The sequence below is a fragment of the Ochlerotatus camptorhynchus genome, unplaced genomic scaffold, assembly GCF_037179485.1.
Source record: "Ochlerotatus camptorhynchus isolate MF236.1 unplaced genomic scaffold, CSIRO-AGI_Acam_v1.1 ptg000094l, whole genome shotgun sequence".
In the NCBI taxonomy this organism is placed as follows: Eukaryota; Metazoa; Arthropoda; class Insecta; order Diptera; family Culicidae; genus Ochlerotatus; species Ochlerotatus camptorhynchus.
The window spans coordinates 2,328,678-2,351,772 of record NW_027040584.1 but is presented as its reverse complement, the minus strand read 5'-3'; the positions used below and the strand labels follow the sequence as shown (position 1 = coordinate 2,351,772).

The following is a 23,095-nucleotide window of genomic DNA, read 5'->3' as shown; positions in this document are numbered from 1 at the left end:
TATGAGAAGCTTCATGGAACCAGAAATTCTCCAGAAATTCAAAACGGTTCCATTAGCTTCCAAAAAACAGAAGGAACTTTTAAGAAGTTCCCCGAATTTCAGGAATATGCAGAGAACTTAACGTAAGTCAAAACAAATTCAGAGATGTGGGGAGAATTGGAGAAAACCTGTTCCAAGTACCTCCGAAGAGCTAGATCTAGAGATCTTTCGTGAAGCGTAGCCGCTGGATAGTCCAGAAGTTTAAAATCTATAAGCGTGAGATTTCTGGAAATTCAGGACGAAAATACGTGTACATCTCAATGGTAATTTCAAGGAAGTATAGAGAGTTTCAAGGAACTTATGTTAAGGGTGTCCCACATCAAATTGCATCACGGAAAAAAACGCTGTAGAAAATTACCCATTGGGTATTTTCTATTGAAAATTTGGTTAGAAGTAGTTTAGAGTGTATTGTTTACACTGTATTTTTATCGCTGTCAGTTTTTTGGAAAGTTGGAAAAAATGGCGTCACTCGAAAAGCAACGTCGCGAACTGATTTTGCGCAAGCACCTGGAAAATCCTCAACTCTCTCATCGGGACATCGGAAAACAACTCGGAATCGGGCAGTCAACGGTGAGTCGTGTGATTAAACGTTACTACGAAACTCTGAGCATCGAATGCAAGGAGAAATGCGGTCAGAATGGATGTTCTATTAGTGATCAGGATCACAAGCGTGTCGTGAAAGCGTTTAAGCGGAATCCCAATGCTTCGGTCAGGGATGTGGCCAAAAAGTTGAATCTGTCCAAGTCTTTCGTTCAGAGAGGCAAGGACCGGTAGGGACTGCATACGTACAAAGTGCAGAAGGCTCCAAATCGTGACGAACGGCAAAATACGGTGGGAAAGTCACGGGAACGGAAACTGTACACCCAGATGCTGACGAAGCATGGATGATGAGACTTACATCAAGGCGGACTTCCGGCAGCTTCCGGGGCTACTGTTTTTCACCACCCAGCACAAGTTTGATGTTCCAGAGGAAGTAAGGAAGCAGAAACTTTCAAAGTTTGTCAAGAAATACATGATTTGGCGCCGTTTGTGACTACCGGGACTGTAAACGGGGAGATCTACCTCAAGGAGTGTCTAAACAAGCGTCTGCTTCCTCTGTTGAAGTACCCGAGGACCCTACGATCTTCTGGCCGGATCTAGCTTCGTGCCACTATTCAAATGTTGTCCTGGAGTGGTACGACGCCAACGGGGTCACTTTCGTACCCAAGGACATGAAGGTCCATCGAAAAATACTGGACTATTATGAAGCAGGCACTACGGAAGCATTCCAAGGAGGTCAAATTAGAGGAAGACATGAAGAAAAAGTGGGTTTCCGTACAAAAGAAACTGCAGCCAGATGTTGTACAGAACCTAATGAGTGGAGTTAAGCGTAAGGTGCGAGCGTGTACGTGTACCTGCGACTCGCGCTTCCGTTAAAAGCTCGGGATGGTGATAATGGTCCCACAGCCATCAAGACGCGGCTAGACTGGTCTGTCTATGGAGGACAGTGTACATTCAGAATACAGCTATCACCCCTGTGAGTCTGAGGGAGAAGAGGCTTTCGACGAAACCTTGAAGAAGTACTTTTCCTTTTAGGAGGCCGGAATGAAACCATTAAGTGCGGTACTCTCTGAAGAGGACAAACGATTTGCACGAATATTGGAAACTACTACCAAAGTCAGCGAGCGGTTTGAGTCGGGACTGCTGTGGAAATATGATAACTTCGAATTCCCAGACAGTTGCTCGATGGCAGTCAAACGACTCCAGTGCCTTGCAAGCAGAATGGCTAAGGATCCGGCGACAGATTGACGTGTATCAGCAGAAGGGATACACTCACAGAACGACAGTGGAGGAATTAACAGAAGCGGATCCTCGTCGTAGCCACCCCGAACAAGCCAGGAAAAGTCCATTTGCGAAGACGACTCCACTGTGCTTCGTAGTTGTTCGATTTCAGCAATATGCAGTGGCTGTAAGTGCATATGTGAAAGAGATATTCCATTAAGTCCGTACGAAAGGTGCGGATCGCTCTGCACAAAGTTTCGTGTTTCGTGAGAACCCTTCGGAAGAACCTTAAGCATTCCGCATGGACGTTGCTACATTTGGTGCGACGTGTTCTCCAGCCATCTCACAGTACGTCAAGAATGCCAACGCAAGATCGTTCGAGAAGGAATTGCCACGAGCTGTTGAGGGAATAGTTTTCAACCACTACGTTGTTCGAGCATGTTACGTTCATCGGGAGATACACGTTCCTGAATGTATTGTGGACATCGACGTCCACTGGTTAATCAACAACTGTCGTAATGTTCAACGTAACACTGAGATTCGGACGAAAAAAGAACTGCACATGGCCGAAAATTCTATTTTCCGGCTAGTTCAGTGGCAATCTTTTTCTGACGAGATTATCACACTGTCTACGAATTGTCTGCCCCTTCAGAGCAACAACGGCCGCTAGAAAATGCCAGTAATATCTACGAGGCCACCCCAATTATGAATATGGAGTTCTTCGCATGAACGGCAGAATCGCGGCAGCGAAATGTGTATCCCATCATCCTTCCGAGAAAGCATTGACTGGCAGCGCTTCTGGTGGATCACTACCATCGTCAACTCAAACATGGCAACAATGAGACCACAGTTAATGAGATTCGTCAACGTTTTCATGTTCCGAAGCTTCGTTCTTTCGTGAATTTCGTTACAGCCCGGTGCAATCTTTGCAAGATTCGGAAAGCTCGACCGAGCTCCGCAAGCCTCTAGATTATCATCATCAATTCGTTCATTTAGCTACGTAGTCAAGTAAAAAGGTGGATTGCGCTCTTCCTTGTATAACCGTCTACCTGGAAGTTGCGAGTAACCACCTACGAAGCGTGCGTTCGTCGATGCGTGTGCCGTAGAGAATTTCCCGTTGAAATTCGTAGCGATAACGGCACCAACTTTCAAGGTACAGAGCGGTTACCACGTGAGCAAATCAACAGCAATCTACGTTCTCTAGTTCAACAACATCTTGGCGATTCATTCTCCGGATGAACGGAGCCTGGGAGCGAATAGTAAGATCCGTAAAGACAGCAATGACCGCAGCCTAGACTCCGTAGAACAGGAAGCTATTACTCCCAACCGCTTCCTTCCAGGGAGCTCGTCCGGCGTTAAATAGCCAGTTGTGCAATACGAGGATGGCAGCACACTCTTGAAGCGATCGTGGGCGATGATCCGGCAACGACGGCTGGATTCATTTTGGGAGTACCTGCCAACGCTGACGAAAAGAACGAAATGGTTTGACGCGGTGAAGAACATTGAAGCGGGAGATTTAGTAATCATCGTAGATGAAACGGGTGGACACGCAGCCGCGTTCTGGAAGCTTCATCCGCGGCACATTATCATTACTTTTCCTCTTTTTCATCTCTCTCGTTCTTTCTTATAACCTCTGGTTGAATCCATCGAAACAGTATTGAAATGACTTGGTTTTGTTTATTTTTACAAGCTGATTTTGAACTAAACGGTTTACAAGTTTATTGCAGATTGTATAGTTTTTTTTGCTATCTATATCCATAGCTGCACTAACACTGAAAGCTTGAACTGCATTATCAATATCACTGCTCGTTCTTTCATATAAACAGAAATGATTCAGTTTCTATGTTTAGTCACTCAATATTCAACTTAAGTCTGTCAAGTATTCGACTTTTAGACTCCCTTCTCCTAATTCGACCTTTTCTCCATTCGACCTTTTTTTTCATTCGACCTTTTTTCCATTCGACATATGTCTATTCGACCTTTTGTCCATTCGACATTTTGTATCATCGACCTTTTGTCCTTTCAACAATTTGTCATTCGACGTTTTGTCATTCCACTTTTTGTCTTTCGACCTTTTGTCATACAATCGACGAATCTACACGCTAGTTGAAAACTACCGAAAAATGGGTAGAGTCTACTCAGTTCGGTCAAAACTCAACCGTCAGAATTCATAAGAACGGTAGCATTGGTGCGATGAGTGAGAGCGTGTTAGTGAACAAATCGCTGTCAAACTCATTTTGACAGATCTAATAATAATAATAAACAACTTTACACGGCAATGCACCCGCTAGTGTGCGTGCGTCAAACGTCAATAATCGCACCTCAAAGCCCTATGCAGCGTATTTTGCCATTAATCCGGACAAATTTCCCCAACGTCCGAATCCCGCCCTACTCACCCCCACATGCTGCCCGTCGACGAACACCTGCGGCACCTGGATCGCTTCGCTCTGCATCCGGTCCTTGATCTCCTGCTGGTAGTCGCTGCTCATGAACACGTCCCGCTCCTCAAACTTGACCAACAGCGTCCGCAGGATCTGCTTCACGTTGGCACACTTGGTGTACGTCTCCCGGACGATGCCCATGCTGGTCGTGTAGACCACCACCTTGCCGGCGTCCTTTTCCTTGTAGCTCTGCAAGTGGAGAAAGAGAGAGAGAGATAGATAATTTATGGTTAGTCGTGTGGTTGAAAGGCAGCTTTCTGAGATAACCGCCCATAGAGCGGTAATTACGGTTACACATTGTAACCCAGATTCGGTTTGAACGACGGCGACGACGTCGAGGTCTGACGTGACGTGACCGAAGCGAACGTGTGGATGCACTTTTTTTTTGTTCATTTCGGTGGTTATAATTGTGCATTTATGCATGTAAATTTGACTGATTATGGCACCTGTAAACCCGCGCACGCTGGAGGAGAGTGACGAAATATGTAAAGCAGCTCGCAGTTAAGGCCGACAGATGAGAATTACCTACTAAAATATGTGTGAACAAGCGTGCCGGCTAGCGGTGGTTGGAGGTATTGTTGTCATGTACTACGTTACTCGACTTGTAACGGTTCCACGGGATTGCTTAATTTCTTTTCTTCGCATTCGGGGTTTGTTTTATACGTGATGGTAATGACAATTAACCCTTCGCTCGACGTACATAGGTATTTTGCATTTTGCGTAATTCGTTGTCAGAATTTTGATCGCGTGAATTTCAAATTCATGTCGACAAGAAACGCGAGCCAAACATTTTCATTACGCAAAACAGAGCAAAAAGACACTTTCTCTGTTGCAAAATCCAGATCTCCGGGCAAAAACTGGAGTGAAATTTCGCCCCCAGAAACGCCTGCTTGGTTGCCATTTTTCTTTACCTTGCACTGCCAATTGCACCACGACGACGCGGACGACACCAGGAAATACGGTTGAAGAAAGTGAAGTTGGATTCCCGCTGCCGCCAGCACCCGCACCCTCGAGGCACTAGGTGCCGTGTTGACTGCAATTACACCGAGCTGGACGAGACCGAACGATAGTTGTTCGCTGAAAACAAACAAAAAATTGTGCCTACCAAAGGCGGGAAACTAGTAGCGTCGTCGTTCCACATGCACATGCACTACGAAACAAGAGTGATGCTTAGATAGTTTTTTTTTCCCTTGGTGGAACTACAAAGTACCCACTGTTCGACGTAGAAGCACACTTTCGTTCGGTTTCGAACAGTGTGTGAAGGAGCATCATTTTTTCTCTGGGTTTAGAATTGGATGATTGTGCTCAGCCCAGCTCAACCGTCAAATATGGGTTTGTTTTGAAAAAAAAAACGAGCAGCAACAAACAAGTGAATGGACGAAAGTCAATGAGGAGTCACATTTCATGGCATGGATGGGTTTTAACTCTCAAACGAATCATTATGCAAATCTGTGCTTTCGCTGATGGCTTAAAACAAGGTGATTTTACTTTCGTTTTTGACGTGTTTTTTTTTCGGATCATTAACGCTAAAGCTAGGTATCTGTCTATCTTTCAGTCTCTAAGCTAGGTGGCAAAATTTGAAATACAAACTGACGACACAAGAAAAGGAATATTTCAAATAAATCAAAGCTGTAAATCAAAAAAGTGGATATGCCCTTATAAACGGGTACCATACACAAACGATACCATACATGGTGTGACCATACCACATAGAGTTGGGATGATAGCCCTAATTGGTGGTTAGGTGCTTCTTATGGTTATAATTGATGCGGGTGAGCAACGATGCTGTCAATACTCAAAACAGCGTCAATCTATAAGTCACGGTCCAACGGGCTTGTAATCGTACCGTGGATCACCGGGAATCTGACCGTTTTTAATTTGAACCCCACTAATCTGGACGCCGTGCAAACTAAAAATGGCTCAAACATCATTCAGCATATGGAATAGAGGAAAGCGAAATGGAACATTGCGAAACGGATCGCAGAATCAAAACAAAACAGCGAATAAGGCTACCAGAAACATGCATTTCTGATGCTGATAGGGTTACTAGAAGTGAAAAAAATGAGCTCGATTCATATAAAGCGGCGTTCAGATTAGCGGGGGTCCACGGTACTTAATTAGATGGGGCTAGTTTGAAGGCTATACATATACCCAAGGAATCGATTGGAGATGATCCCTGTTGTGCAGATCTCAGGAACAGGATTATTAACTCAAATAGCTCCAATACATTTTAAAAATATCAGGGGAATAAAATGTCACCCATTTCAAACACTGCAGACTTCAAAAATTGGACAACTTAGCCCAACTCTCCCCAAATAGGTACATGATAGAAGTTAAGCATTTGAAAAGTTATTTTGCACCAGGGAAAAACTCCAACAAACCACCCATCTATTGTAATCGAATGTCACCAATTTCATACTGTGCAATGCTTAAAAAAATAGTCTATTTTGCCCGATTCTCCCCAAAATACATGATAGAACCTAAAAAAATAGTTGAAAACTTATTTGGGAAATAGCACCCATCTGTACCCGAATGTCACCCATTATACCTCAAAACCAGCGTTGCCAGATTGATCAAATGTTTAGAAAAACCGGTATTTATCGACATTTACAATTTTAATTAATTTAATATTGATGTCGATTTTGAAGGTGGAAATTCAAAATTTTGGCTAAGAATGGAAAACTTACTTTCCAGGAGATGTCCGAACAAATTTTTGCGAATTCTTTGTATTAGCTTCTGAAAAAAACATAGAGGGGAACTTCCAAGACAAATATTGAGAAACTTCTGGTAAAAAATTAACTATTCATTCGAAAAAAAAAAATCTCATAACACATGCAGAGGAAGACAGAATAGCTTCGGAAATCGGAAGCAAATTCCATGATTAGCCATTTCCAGGGGATGTCAGAAGAAGCTCGTAGAAACCTTCCTATCCAGCTTTCCATGCTCGGTAATGACGACCTGTTTGTATGAATAAATGTATCCTTCACTGTGTTTTTTGACACTATCTGGAGGTTCGGATTTTGACCCCTCCCTTTCCCTCTCCCAGGAACAGAAGAAAATGGAACAACATACGCCCTCCAGCTAGTGTCAAAAAGCACAGTGAAGGATATATTTATTCATAGAAACAGGCCGCCATTACCGAGCATGGAAAGCTGGATAGAAGTCGGAACAAAACCAACGGAGAATGACTTATAGAAAAACTTCCATAATTCGATAGATATATCCGGTACAAGTTTAATTCTAGATGGAGCTAGAATTGGGGCGTAACAGCTTTTGTAAACAATGACTTCTCTCGATGATTTCTCGGAAGTCATGGCTGGCCCTGGCAAATCGACATCGCCATCGAGTAGAGGAAGACTTTTCCTACCCGATGGAGATGTTGGTTTGTGTAGGTGTGCCTTGAATTTCGAGAAATCAACATGAGAAGTCATTGTTTACAAAGGCTGTTACGCCCTAATTCTAGCTCTATCTAGAATTGGACTTCGGATGACAGAGGGCTTACGGAACAGCCGTAAGAAACTTCAAGGAGATAGGGATATTAGCACAATATTCCCTGAAGTCTCTTACATACTCTAATGATCCAGCAGTTTCCCTGATATTCATAAAATATCCCTCAATACCTCGCAAGGTCCCTGAAGTTTTCGAAACATTCCTGAAATGCACTCCCATAATTTATCGGAACTCCTTGAAAGTTCTTGAAATTTTCCCGAAGATAATGGGACTGTTTATAAGTTCTCTAATTATTCTCGGAGTACTCGGAGCTTCAATGAAACTACGGGAAAATATTCAATCTACTTAGAAGGTCACTGGACTTTCTTGAAGATTTCGGAATTTCCCTAGCAGCACACTTACCGCAAAACGGTTCAGGCAACTTTTATATGACTTAATTGAGTCACGATCAAGTTGCTGCAACTTTCTACCACAGCTTTGTGCTGCTTGGGTGCTTAAGTTCTCTTACAATAATCTTGAAATTGATGGAACATCAGCATTGAAGTTCTGTCATCTTCCCGATATTTTTATTATTTTATAAAAGTTCTCGAAACTGTAGTTGAAAAGAACGGAGCTTCCTTAAATCGTTTTCTCAATTTTCTAATAACTCATGTAACTTAGTTTACATTTTCAAAATTGGCATAAACCTCGTAGAACTTTGCTGAAGTTTTCGAAAATTCCCTTTGCTTCTCGAAACTTCTTTAAAGTTTCAATAATATCCTGGAAATGAATTGATTTTGCACTGATGTTTTCCGAGTTTCCCTAAATTTCTATCAATTCTCCTGAAACAAATGAAACTGTCCTGAAAACCATAAAATTTCGCTGAATTTCATTGGACTTGTGATCAGCGTTGCCAGGTCATTTTCTGAAAAATCTGGACCAGTCTAAATATAAAATCTGGATAAATCTGGAATGCTCCAAAAATCCTGTTTTTAACATAATGCTACTGAAATCAAAGTGATGTGTCAATGTGTCTACCATAATGTTTATGCAAGCCATGTTTAAAAAAATATATAAAGCCAACTTGCTAGCATTGCTAAAATCATCCAAAAGTTAAGAAAAGTATCAGACTTCCAATTTCATTCTTGACATCACAACACTCGGTGGACCAGTAGGCAATTTTATTTTAAACTAAAATTCTCCTGGTTGAAGTGAGAATGAAAGCTTAACATCGTGGTACTCACACACAGTTTACCTAAACTACGAGTAACTCCACATGACCATTACAAATAACTTTATGCCAAAGAATAATATTATTACATAACTAAAATGAAAGTCTGAAAGCGTCATTTTTGAAGTCTAAGGATCTTGAAAGGATTCTTAATTCTGGAATTTATATTTTTCCTGGGATTATGATTTTTTTTGTTAGTCTGAATTTACTTGATTTACAGACTTACTTCATTTCAATTTTAATCATCCTTGAGTTTCATCATACTTTTATTCTGAATTCTTGAATCTTGATAATATCCAAACTTATAACATTCTAAGAGTGCTTAGCATTATCTTTTATAAATCGCTCTATGATTCCACAATTCCCTCAAACTGGTAATAATTTCCAAGAATTGGCATAAGTTTGTCTCACTTTTTCTCTATGAACTTCTCTTAGAATATTCTTAATAATTTCCTTGGTACGCTCTTCAGAATGACCGTCACATTCTTCTCAGACTTATCCTTTGAACTGCTTTGTTAGGAAGATCAGAATTGTTTTGAAATCACTTGATTATTTCCTAAGTACTCAAGTACTTTGCCAAAAAGGCCTTCAAAGTCTCCCATAAATTTCCAGATTTCTTAAAATTTGATAAAAATTAATCTCCATAGAAACACTGGACACAATTCCTTGAAATTTTCAAAAGACAATTTATACCGTCTTCACTTCAATCAAAGGTTGCACAGACTGCATACTTACACTTCACTGTAAACTATTTTCAGAATTACCTTAAAATTATGAAATCTACGACAATTCAGAATTCTAAAGTATTACAGACTGCTAAGGTAGCTCAATATTCACAGATACTTTAAAATTCTATTAATATTAATCTAATTAATTATCCTCAAAAGTATCACGAACATAGTTCAAAGTCCTGGTGATTGTCTAGATTCAAAAGCCTTTCCAAAGCTCAATTTATTGTTATCAATTCTGAACAGTTTTCGATTTCTCATAATTCTAAAATTAGGAAACCTCCTCCAAGATTTAAAAAAAAATATAGCCAAAATCTAAACAAAAACTCAAAATAAAATAAAACTGGCTCGACATTTTTAAAAATTTTAAGATTTTTGACAGTTAACAATGTTGTAAACATGTTGTAACAATTCCATGTATGATGTTGCAATACTGTCCAACGTTGATGGTTATTAAAGTAGTAAGTTTGACTATTTACTTTTTTGATTAGAGGGTTAGTTGCAATGATATTTATAAAGCAACACATTTTAAAAATCTGGGAAAATCTGGAACATATTTAAAAAATCTGGAAATAAACGTGACCTGTCTGTATATCTGGCAAGACGACTGAAAATCTGTAAAATCCAGATAAATCTGGAATACTGGCAACGCTGCTTGTGATGTTTCCAAACTAAGTCTGATGTTTACTAAAGTTCACTTGTGTTTTCTGAACTTTTCTGAAATTTCCAGATTCTTGAAATAGAAATTAACAGAAATTAAAGGGTGTCCCACATCAAATTGCATCACGGAAAAAAAACGCTGTAGAAAATTACCCATTGGGTCAGTTTTTCGAATGTTGGAAAGCCGAAAAGCAACGTTGCGAATTGATTTTGCGCAAGCACCTGGAAAATCCTCAACGCTCTCATCGGGACATCGGAAAAACAGCTCGGAATCGTGCAGTCAACGATGAGTCGTGTGATTAAACGTTACTACGAAACTCTGAGTATCGAACGGAAGGAGAAATGCGGTCAGAATGGATGTTCTATTAGTGACCAGGATCACAAGCGTGTCGTGAAAGCGGTTAAACGGAATCCCAATGCTTCGGTCAGGGATGTGGCCAAAAAGTTGAATCGGTCCAAGTCTTTTGTTCAGAGAGCCAAGGACCGGGAGGGATTGCATACGTACAAAGTGCAGAAGGCTCCAAATCGTGACGAACGGCAAAATACGGTGGAAAAGTCACGGGCCCGGAAACTGTAACCCAGATGCTGACGAAGCCTCATTGTCATGAGACTTACATCTAGGCGGACTTCCGGCAGCTTCCAGGGCTACTGTTCTTCACCTCCCAGCACAAGTTTGCTGTTCCGGAGAAAGTAAGGAAGCAGAAACTTTCAAAGTTTGCCAAGAAATACATGATTTGGCAAGCGATCTGCCCATGTGGCAAACGGAGTGCGGCGTTCGTAACTACCGGGACTGTAAACGGAGAGATGTACCTTCAAGGAGTGTCTACAGAAGCGTCTACTTCCTCTGTTGAAGTAACACGAGGCCCTTAGGATGTTCTGGCTGGATCTAGCTTCGTGCCACTATTCAAATGTTGTCCTGAAGTGATACAAAGCCAACGAGGTCACTTTCGTACCCAAGGACATGAAGGTCCATCGAAAAATACTGGGCTATTATGAAGCAGGCACTACGGAAGCATCCCAAGGAGGTCAAATCTGAGGAAGACATGAAGAAAAAGAGGGTTTCCGTACAGAAGAAGCTGCAGCCAAATGTTGTACAGAACCTAATGAGTGGAGTTAAGTGTAAGGTGCGAGCGTACGGTTATGGTATTGAAGTTGAATGAAATAAATATACCTAAAGCTTACTAATAGGTTAAATTTTTTGTCTGAAAGTTTGAAAAGGATCTGTCAACTACACAAAACGAAAATCAATTATTTTATTCATGTGTTTCACTTATAAAGTTTTTGCCAAAACATCAGCCTTATACATTCCATAAGACAAATCACATCGGTCCTATAAGAATGCATAAAAGGTATGTGTGGCCGCTTTTACATTTCATTTGACACATGATCTTCATTAGCTTTTTACAAGGCGTCTGCTTATTAGTTGACCTATACATTTTATGAATAATCAGCAATAGAAATTTGCCAAAAGATATAAGAAGATTTCTATCCATATACGTAATTTTCCACAGTGTTTTTTTCCGTGATGCTATTTGATGTGGGACACCCTTTACACACCACACCTATACACACAGCATGTAAAATTTAGGGAACTAAACAATGTGAATTCGAGCACTACCGAGTCCTGATTAGTTCAGTAAATCTACACAAGCCGACCTTGAGACTAAGTATAGTCGAAGACTACAAATCAAGAAGACTGGCAACTCTGCCAAAATTCAGGAGTCAGTAACGGTAACGCCTCTTCTGAGCAAAAGTGGAACCTGTGAATGATGGTGTGTGTTAATTCACGAGTGCATTCACACACATAGGTAGAAATAACTGTCAATTATTGGTTTTGTTATGATTGTCGTAAAAAGTGAAAAGTTTCTTTCTTTGACAACGAGTAAAATTCCAGCCGAAATTAAACCGATGCGTAACTAAATTTGTTTTTAAAATTAAAACTATGGCAATGATGCCATTCATAATGATGGTGGGACCTTCCTCGATCATTAATTTGCTATCTCAGAATTATCTTCTACTTTTCCTTAGCCCTTTAGTTATGCATTTATGGGCATTCGTATGGTGCATTAGTAAAATGCATGCCCGTTCCGCATGGCTTTGGCACCTGGCCACAGTGGAGGAAGTTAAGTTGTTACGCTCGGCAACTTGGCACAGTACTCGCTGACCATTTGAATGTCACTGGCCAATCCGACACTGTTATCATTCTCTGGAAGGGGTTGGTCGATTCCAAGAATTGTTAAAGCATACAGAGGATCACTATTCGGTGGTTTTATGTTCTGACAACATCTAAAATTGGAAATATATTATTTATCAACAGGTACCGTTTGGGATCCTTCAACCTTTCATTTTAATTTTCTCCAACATTAGATCCTGCTACGCCTCCCGTTGGATCGTGATGTAGGTACCGGATCTTTCTTCTTTTTGAATCCTTGAATTTTCAGCAGCTTCCGAATGATGGTAGTTCACTCAATGGTGGTGGAAGCTGCCAATGCCTTGTAATTGATTGCTTCCAACAGGAAAAATAAACAATATTTCGATTCACGTTAAAGTTATTTTCACTAGGTATCAATCCTAGTTTTTCGGTTTGGAGTTGGAAACCACCGGCTTGCTGGATACAAATTGCGTAGAGCAGAACAAACACAACAATGAGTACCGTGTTATGATTATTCGTTTCGGTGACATTAGGTCACATACACAGCCACCGTTTACGAGCAGTCTCACTAACACTTGTGCTTCTAAGTTCCACCTTTGATTGACAGAGGCGCTGTTATCAGTGACGTTTCACATGTGTATGGGAGAAGGGAACAGTTGCCAGTCTTCTTGATTTGTAGTCTTCGGTATAGTTCTCCAGGTCGAGCAAGCCATCAAAAGAGGTCGTTGGATGACCCACCCTCACTAGTAGGCCGTTGCTTAGTCCACCGAGGTGTTTGTCTGGTAACCCTTTAGGTACCCCACCCTAAACAGTAACAATTGTGCAACACTATGTATTCAGTTTAGCACGATCATGACTATCACTGCACACATTATTCAACTGCACTAATAGTTGCTGACAAGCAGGTTTTACTGAAACTCATACAAGTTATCTAAGCCAGAGACGTTGAATAGAGACACGCAAAGACTGAAGCAAGAATAACCAAACGAACCGTCAAACGCTGAACCAAACGAGCAAAGTAAATAAACATTACTGTTTGCTCAATTCACCAGAAAGGAGTATTGTTCTCAATGATGAAAAAAGTGTATAATTATTTTCACGAAATATTTGATATCTGTTATGCATTTATTTATAGTTGATTCAATTAAATACAAAATTTATTAGTGATTAAAAACTATTTCGAATCGGAACGTTTCATTTAGTTTTATGTTAATAAAAATGATTGAAACAGTAAAATATGACAAAATTTATACTGTCATGAAGCGACTGGCATACTTATTTGATCGAGCTTCCTACGGTGCATGGATTCTCAGCCTAAAGGTAACGAAACGCTTTATTCAGTTTCGGTCTAACGTTCAAATTTTCTTAACAGCATTGCGGCACAGTATGAAAGTCATTTGAAGCCACTCGAAGAAACATGGTTGCCAGTGACATTGCCAAAAGATCCCTCAAAAACCGTACTGCTGTTTTGGCGAAATTTTCTTTGCGCGTCTCTATCAACGTCTCTGATCTAAGCAACTCTTATTAGAGCATTCTAGTTCAGCATTTGCGCGACTTGGGTTACACATGCACAACTGTTGAATTCTTCATGAAATTCTGCGAATTTTGAGATGTCACACGAATTGGTTCTATGATAATTATAAATTGGTCACCTTTCCAAAGTTCCCGGAACCTGTTCCGAGTCTACCGGACTAATGTTGTCCCGGATCTGTCGACATAGCCTCTGAGTAATTCTTCATGAAATTCTGCAAATTTTGAGGAGCCACATGGCTTAGTTGTATAGCAGTGATAAATTTACATAGTTGAAGATGCTAATTTCAAATAACAGGCTGTAGTGGTAATTTTTATACGATAGATGGAGTAGATGAAAGCATAGAGTTGATAGTTCCGTTAGAGTACGGCAGTGTGAAGATTGTATATAGATATTAGAATAGCGAACTAGGACAACTTTTTTTAAGGAAGGTACAAATCGTTTTTTTTGCCAGTGGTGGCGGGGGGGGGGGGACACACCCCTCACCATCCCTCTCCAAAGGGGGAGTTTGGTAAAGAGAGATGAAAAAAACGATTTGTACCTTCCTTAAAGAAAAGTTGTCCTAGTTCGCTATTCTAATATCTATATACAATCTTCACACTGCCGTACTCTAACGGAACTATCAACTCTATGCTTTCATCTACTCTATCTATCGTATAAAAATTACCACTACAGTCTGTTATTTGAAATTAGCATCTTCAACTATGTAAATCGTTGACTTCACGTAGAAGTTATACTAAAAACATATAGTCAAAGTAGTGATACATTGTTCACATTTACGGTGCCTTCAGAACCAGTTCCGGGACCAGCAGATGGCCAATGTTGCTTTAGATAGTTGAAATATTCTCTGGTGGATTCTCTACGAAGTTTTGTTAATTTTGATGTTTTACACGACTTGGTCCTATGAAAATTATAAATTGTTCCCTTTTATAGGGTTTCCGGATCCTATTCCGAGACCACCAGATGACCAATGTTGCCCCGGGCATCTGATGACTATTTTATGAAATTATGCAAATTATGGTATTGCCATAATTGATTTTATGAAAATTATACAATATCCACCTTTTCGGGGTTCTCGGACCCTATTCTGATACCACCTGATGGTCAATGTTGCGCCGGACATGTTGACATAGCCTCTGAATAATTCTTCATGAAGTTCTGCAAATTCTGAGGGTCTCCATGCCTTGGTTCAATGAAAATGATAAACTGATCACATCGACGGTGCTTTCCGAACCTGTTCCGGGACAACCGCGTGGCAAATCAAGACCAACAATTGAAATGGCCTTAACTCCATTTTGTAAACAAACCTTGTAAGGCCATTTTCTCGCGAACCGAAACCTTCATTCGCAAACCTAAACCACAATCGGGTAGAGGAGAATTTCCCCTACCTGTTCATTATGTTGGTTTGCCTTTGCGGACCTCGGTTCGCGAGAAAATGGCCTTACAAGGTTTGTTTACAAAATAGAGTTAAGGCCATTTCAATTGTTGGTCTTGAAATGTCAAATTTGACAGTACACATAGCCTTTGATAAAATCTCCATTAAATTCGGCAAATTTTGAACTTTGGTCCGAATTGATTCTTTGAAAATTATAAACTGGTCACATTTTCGGTGCCTCCGGAACCTGTTCGGAGTTCACCGGATCCTTTTCCGTGGTCACCGGATAGCCTATGTTTCCCTGGACAGAACACATGGGTATTGAGTGGTGTGCATTCTGATTGCAAGTTATAACATATTCAGCCTTTCGAAATGCAATGATTGGAGGATGGTAAGATTGCACCCATTGCTTGGTCCTCCTTCACGGGTGGCACGTAGCCGTTCGCCTTCCTCCTGCAGTGAGGTCTCATATTCGGACACGTTACTTTGATCGGTAGCCACCAGCTGACTAGTATTTGATCTCTGCGATTAAGGAACTTTGCTGCTGCGAACCGAAGTACGCCCATGCAAACCAACAACACCATCGGGTAGGGTGAGTTCTCCCCTTCCCGATAGTGGTTTGGTTTGCGTGGTTGTTCTTCGGTTTGCGAGAAAAGGGCCTAACAAGTTGTTTATAAAAGTTGATAGAACCTTTTCTAAAGTTACGCGAGCATTGCATCATGTGTTCATTTTAAGTAAACACGGCACCGCTCAAAAGTCAAATTTTTTCGTGAGTTCATTCTGTGCATTGGTCAATAATTGACGGATTTTTTTTAACTTTTGGTTAAAATTTGACAGATGGAAAGTTATCGATTAACCCTGCTATCCGAGCGTGGGTATTTCTGACGGACAAGAAGTTAAATTTTGACAATCATCCGACAAATCCGAACCTAGAAAATAACTTTCGAAATGTCACTTTTTACCACGAGTTAAATTTAACTCCACAAATGGTTCACAGCCTAAATGCTGGTACCCCGGGCTGTGGTTGTATTTGCTCCAAATAATTCTCCCACCAAATGTACTTTTTGCATTAAGCAAACAACAGCGAAGGAGTCGTCATGGTGATCCGTCATTTTCAGCGTTTTGTTATGGTTGAGGATATGGTTGCCAGTAAGCATATTTTTTCGAATAAAATTTTGAAAACCCGGTAGACACGAAGAAATACCCCAACAAACAAATGTAGCTGCAGACTAGCTTGAACAGGCAAAAATTAGCTGTATAAGCCAATTTTTGGCTGTATAAGCTAATCTGCAGCTAAAAATGTTAGTTGGGACCCATAAACTAATGAGAGTACTCAATTCAGTTTCTTTACCATAAACATATTGGCAAATCAAAGTTGGCACTCGTAGAGAATAGAAGAACTATGAGAGTGATGATGGTTTCAAAATTTTACACGGTGAGGTATACGAATGCAATCGTAAAATGCTTTTATTTTGCAAATGGAGCATTTTATTTAAATATGGTTAATGCTACGTTAGTAGAAAACTTAAGGACTACTCAATAGACATATGATATAGAAAAAAAAAAATTTCTAGAATTTTAGGTGCATACATAGATTTCAGTTTTTCTACCACTGTAAATAGCAGCAACCAGATTAAAATAAGATGCTCCATTTGCAAAATAAAAGTATTTCAAGGTTGCACTCGTATACCTCCCCGTGGAAAATTTTGAAACCATCATCACTTTCATAGTTTTTCTATTCTCCACGACTGCCAACTTTGATTTGCCAATTACGAGGCGCAAAAACAGACACAAGGTGGCAGAGTGACTTACCCAGGCTTAGCCTTAATAAAAACCTTTTCTCTCGAGGTTCTAGAACAGTGGTTTTCAAACTTTTTTGTTCCATGCCCCCCTTTTAAAAAAAATCTTCCTCCAACAAAAAAGTAAGATAGTTAAATACAAGATAATTTCTCGATGAACATTTCGAAAGCTCTTTGATCGATTCTCTTCATCGACTTTCTCTTTAGATAGCCACTTCTATGCAAACAGATTTCGCGCTATTTTTACCACATAGTTTGATAAAGAAGGATCTACTCTAGCGTCTCAAAAACGTCCAATATAACAGGGAACTGAAATTGGAAGCTTACGCATTTTCTAGGGTTTATATGTTTGACAAAACACTCCGAAATGTACCGGAATTATGAAATCATTAGAAGTTATCAGGGTTACTTCCACTCACTTGCTATAAAAAAACATTTTTCAGAATTATTAAATCATTAGATGTTATAATGATAATAACTACTTATAAGTTACAAGAAGAGGTCGTGAAGTATGTGTTTGATACAAAAAATCTGTCAATATTGCTTTCAGTGCGCCACAATCAGCAATTTTACGATTCGTGAACGCTCACTCTGAGTGAACGCTCACGAATCATAAGATCGTTGATTGTGACGCTCTGAAAGTGAAATTGACAAGTTTTATGAGTCAAACACATACTTTACACCCTTTTCTAGTTACGTACAAGTACGATATATTATCTAACGATCTCAGAATTCTGAAAAACAATTTTTTATAGCAAGTGAGTGGAAGCAACCCTGGATGTTATAATGATATTTTGCACTTATAAGTTACAAGAACAGGTTGTGAAATATGCGTTTTGACAAGTAAAACCTGCCAACTTCGCTTTCAGGGTGACAAAATCAGCGATTTTATGATTTATGCACGTTCACTCTGAGTTTTGGTTCCGGATATTAACAGATAAGTAAAGGCACGTCATTTTCTGGGTCAAGGGCGCTGCAGACCTTTACTACGTCATGGAGCGTAAAAGCCAGGAAGAAGTAGATATGATATGACGTATATACATCTTAAGAACCTCAAATATCAAAGCGTCAGAAATGAAAAACCGATGACCTCCAAGAACTCATCTCCAATTTCGACAACTCTAGTGTTTATGTTTACATTCAGTGATTGAGCATCATATTGCAGTTTCAGTTTCGAGCGATCAATCGATCGGTCACCCGCCGTATGCTGCAATTTGCCTCGCCAATGGACCACCCAGCTTGCATCGAACCGGACCGGGGATGAGCAGATGTTTTAATTTGTCCAAGTGGTTTTTGTTGTTGGGACTGCCGGTGTGCCGAACGTGTGAAATCTATGTTAGTGGATCGAATGAATGTTTATGTTTGTTTGAACATGAAACCAAAACAGCGGAGTCCAAATTTGCGGTGAGGAAATTTTCCCCCGCAAAAGTGCGAATTGAGCAGCTGCTCGGCGATTTTTGGTCGGGTTGTTTGAGTGAGATCGAGCAATCGTGGATGCAGTGCGTATAGGTTTGGTAAATATGTCACAGACAGCTATACATAAGTGAGTATTATGCTTACTTTAAGACCATTGTTTCAGTCTTCCTTATTACCATAGGCCATTGCTCGAATTTTTCTTCGTACACGGCATCTTTTGCACAAGCCCTGTTCCCACTTGTTTGGCTGCCACATTCCATTTTCGCTTGAAATCCTTCAGGTCAATTGCAGCTCCACCCTTTTTCTTCAGTATGTGATTCACAATTGACCAGTATTCCTCAATTGGCCTTAGTTCCCGAGTATTGTACCATTTCGACATTTCGCTGCACCACTGTTTGGTGGAATTTGAATAGTAGCAGCTTGCCAAGTCCGCCCAGTATCCAGTATTTTACGATCGATTATGGCCTCCATAATTGGCTGAGTTTCTGGTAGGGAACATAAGATTTGAAGTTTGGGTTGTGTCGTTTGACGTGTAAACGATCAAATTTGAACATTTATACGTCAAAACGACACAACCCAAATGTCAAATCATATGTTCCCTACCAAAAACTCAACCAGATTGTGGCGGTCATGAGCACTCGTAAAATGCTGGATAGGCAGTCCACCTCATGCTGCTCCAGAAAAGGCAATAGTCTCTTCCGTAGGCTCTGCTCCCGGTAAATTTGCTGGTTCATGCTCCCAGAAGTAACGAACATTCGCTTTCCTGCCCTGAACTGCAGATTGCTTGCCAGACAAAGAATTTTTTGGGGAATTTTGGCTTCTTTTTAATTTTACATTCATCCGTATAAAATTCCTTTCCAGGAATTCGGATCGAAAACTGCCAGGAGCGGATAGACCGGGATTTTCGATTCGAGCGTGCAGGATAGAATCGCAACGTGCTTGCTCCGGTGAAGTCATGATGTAAACAAATGAACTTATATTGACAAAAAATGTCTACTTTGATTCTGTACACTCTTAGCTTGATGCAGTGAAAGTTTGAAAAATTTTAATCATAAATGCTTGCGTGTTCAGCCAGTGGGCAGTGTGATTGAACACTATTTTTAGCTTGTTTTTTTTTTTCAACGTTGAGTTCCCATTGCATTACTACCCATGACATCATCCGAAAGAGAGAGAGAGAGAGAGAGAGAGAGAGAGAGAGGAGAGAGAGGGGAGAGAGAGAGAAGAGAGAGAGAGAGAGAGAGAGAGAGAGAGAGAGAGAGAGAGAGCGAGAGAGAGGAGAGAGAGAGAGAGAGAGAGAGAGAGAGAGAGGGGGGGAGGGGGGGGGGGAGGGAGGAGAGAGAGGAGAGATAGAGAGAGAGAGAGGAGAGAGAGAGAGAGGAGAGAGAGAGAGAGAGAGAGAGAGAGAGAGAGAGAGAGAGAGAGAGAGAGAGAGAGAGAGAGAGAGAGAGAGAGAGAAGAAAAAACAATTCAGTGTCAACATTTCAAAGGGGCGTAATTGTATTAGTAAACATGACTTTAGCCGTCGATTACTCGTGAATTAAAACTTACTCATGAAGATTAATGACACCAACAGTAGATGAATGTTTACTTTGCCAGCTAGCATTGTTATTTTCAAGGGATCGACTTTTATTTGCGAGAAATCGATAGCTAAAGCCATTGTTTACAAAAGCAATTACGCCCCTTTGAAATGTGGGCACTGAATTTAACAGTAGTAGCAACGATAAACGATTACATAGACCTTTTTGACGTTGAATCGTCTTTCTCTTATCTAGCACATATGGATGAACGACCGGTTTGTTTTCCCACTAATCTGTTTCCCTCTTGCTCGCACTCGTTCGATTTAAATGGTGCAGTAGTGTGCGCCGATTAAACATCAAAAAGCTCTATACTCGGTCTATTTCAAATTGTCTCATGATTGATGAACGGTCCTTTTATTTGACATTGACGTTGGATGTCAAAATGACGTCGCATATTCACCTCGTGATGTCTAATATTTATTCTAAAGAGCCTGAATTTATAAAGAGACGACATCTTATCCATTTGACAGGTCTTCTGCTCCAGTGGAATGACTTTTCCTATGACTTTGACAGACAATCGATTGTTCCAATTTTGACATGTTGCCTCTTATAAATTTAGGCTCTTTAATTTATTCGATTAATGGATTAATTGATGAACGATCCGGATTCCTTTTGCAAACAAACATGTCTATCGCTGATTTCTCGCGAATAAAAAAACAATCTCGTGAACTAACTGTCCCAAATGATAGAGGAACCATTCATCTACCTGTTTGTGTTGTTGGTTTTTGAGATTGAGTTTTAATTCGCGAGAAATCGGGGAATTAAGTGTTTACTTACAAAATCAATTACACCCTAATCTCGAAGTTCTCCGGAATTATCAAATATTTTTAATCGGTTGAATCATGCCAAGTCAAGCTGAACAAAGCATTTGGTCCTAAGTAACATTGATCGACACTTTCATCGTCTTTCTCTTTTGTTAAAAACTTGACTACAGAACCATTTCGTGTCACGTTTGTCGTATTATAAGCTAGATTAAAGCTTCATTCATCGACCTGTGTGCTGAAAATAGCTGAGAATGTCTTAACATGGCCGTGAGGGTCCAAAGAGAAAGCCAACGAAGAGAATCTGTCAATGTTACTTAGGAAATAATGCATTGCAGCTTGAAGTAAGCATTAACTTCTCCAGAGGATCATCATCCATCGTTTCAAAGAAACTCTCATTGATAGAAAATTTATAGTACAGCGAATTGTTTTTGTGTTGATAAAAAAGCACAAAACGTCAACTCTATCGAGGGGGCTGCCCGCGAAAAAAGCACACACCAGACATAGAGGTGCGTGAATGAAAGGAACCGACCACAGGGACCGCGGAAAAATGTATTTTCTCCGACTGTTTGATCTTAGCATTCTTCTTTGGTAGGATCGGAGTTATCTCTGAATAATTTCTTTTTACCTTGCAATTAATGCTGAGTTGACACGTTGGAGATTACCATTTCAAGATTCCCCGTTAAATGTTATGCCAGTTGATAAATTGTTCAAAAATCTAGACGAACATGTGAAATGGGCCAATAAGTCACTTTAAACGTCGATTTCTTACTTCTTCTACCAGATGCTGCTGTTGGTTTGCCTGAATGATTGATTGACGATTAAAGTCATGGTTTACAGTAGGCTCATTGGCTCTTTTCCGAGGGGAGCGACACATCTAAATCTCAATTCTAGATGCTCAACAAATATCACACTAGCGAATCAATCTTAGAAAAAATAAATCCTTCATTTCTCGCATCTTCTTGCATCGCGCATCATCTTTTTGAGGATATCTTCTGAATCGCCATTAATCTTCTTTCTATCTACTTAGCGTGCGCGCAGCTAACCAAAGCATAACAAAAATTTAACTATGTACATCGTAGATAGAGTCGCCCCTTGCCCTTTTCACATGTTCATTAGTAATCTTCAATGTTTCTGTAAATTACATGGATAGCGTTAAAAGCAACACACTTAAGGGTCACACACAAATAGATTCGTTTGTCTACCGTTGACATAAACTTGACAGTTAGACAATAGATTTAGCTGTCACTTTGCCGCAACGCGATAGATTCGGATCTAATGTTGGTGGCCCTTTAAGGCTCAAACTCAATGTGGGCGGAAGTGGTACGGAAACGGAAAGTTTGGCAGCTGTCAAAAAGTGCATAACCGAACTCGTTTTGATTCTAACTAATTTTCAATCCGATAAGTGGGCGAGTAATTAGATCGGGCATTTCCGTTGCCGCTTTTGCTGTCATTGCGTTTTGTCTGTTTTGTGATCCATCTTTGACGTTAAATCAAGGAACGTAAACAAACATGTTAAGCTGGGTTTAGACTAGGCAAGTCAAATGATCAACTCAGTTGAATTCAATTGGCTTGAAAAGTTGAGCCTGGTTCAACTTTTTTTTTCAATTCAAGTGAGTTGATCAAGTCAGTTGAATGGCATGGTTTACACGTTCAATTCGCGTTCAAGTCAGTAGAATTCAACTGACTTGATCAATTGACTTGCCCTGTCTAAACCCAGCTTTATGTAAAATTAAGTTTTTCGAAACCGAAATAAACGAACTAGTCGAAAAGTGCATTTTATTGGATTGAGTTTCTCGGTTCATTCAACTGGTTGTTATGTCTTAAAAGCCGCTTGTATGTGCCGATCTCAGGCCTCCGAAATTTACCTCATTTTTTCGTAGTGTGATATTCAGGGTCAAAACAAAGAATTGAATCTTTTCATTCTTCCTTCATTGATGGACAATCAGCAACCAAAGTCATACAGTGACAACCATATGACTTATATAAAATGTAAATCGAAACTTTTCCCAAGAAACACTTTAAAGTGGAACCTACACGATTGCTTTTATTGACAATATTCGTATTGTCAATACATTCTATATTGACGTCAATATATCGATATTGACAATGTATTCACACCATCAATATTATTGTCAATAATTCCCCTTCGCTTCAAAATATTGATACGTGTGGGGTTTGCTTAAGGCCACACT

The 23,095-nt window shown here is 40.2% G+C and overlaps 1 protein-coding gene across 1 annotated transcript in view; it reads right to left on the bottom strand.

Moving 5' to 3' along the window:
- Nucleotides 1–23,095, bottom strand: part of LOC135698754 (glutaredoxin domain-containing cysteine-rich protein CG12206-like) — a 162,830-nt gene that overhangs the window by 14,547 nt on the left and 125,188 nt on the right. Inside the window, exon 2 of the mRNA XM_065218881.1 lies at nt 4,197–4,430. Coding sequence (XP_065074953.1) covers nt 4,197–4,430 — 234 coding nt within the window. The remainder of the gene's footprint in view (nt 1–4,196; nt 4,431–23,095) is intronic.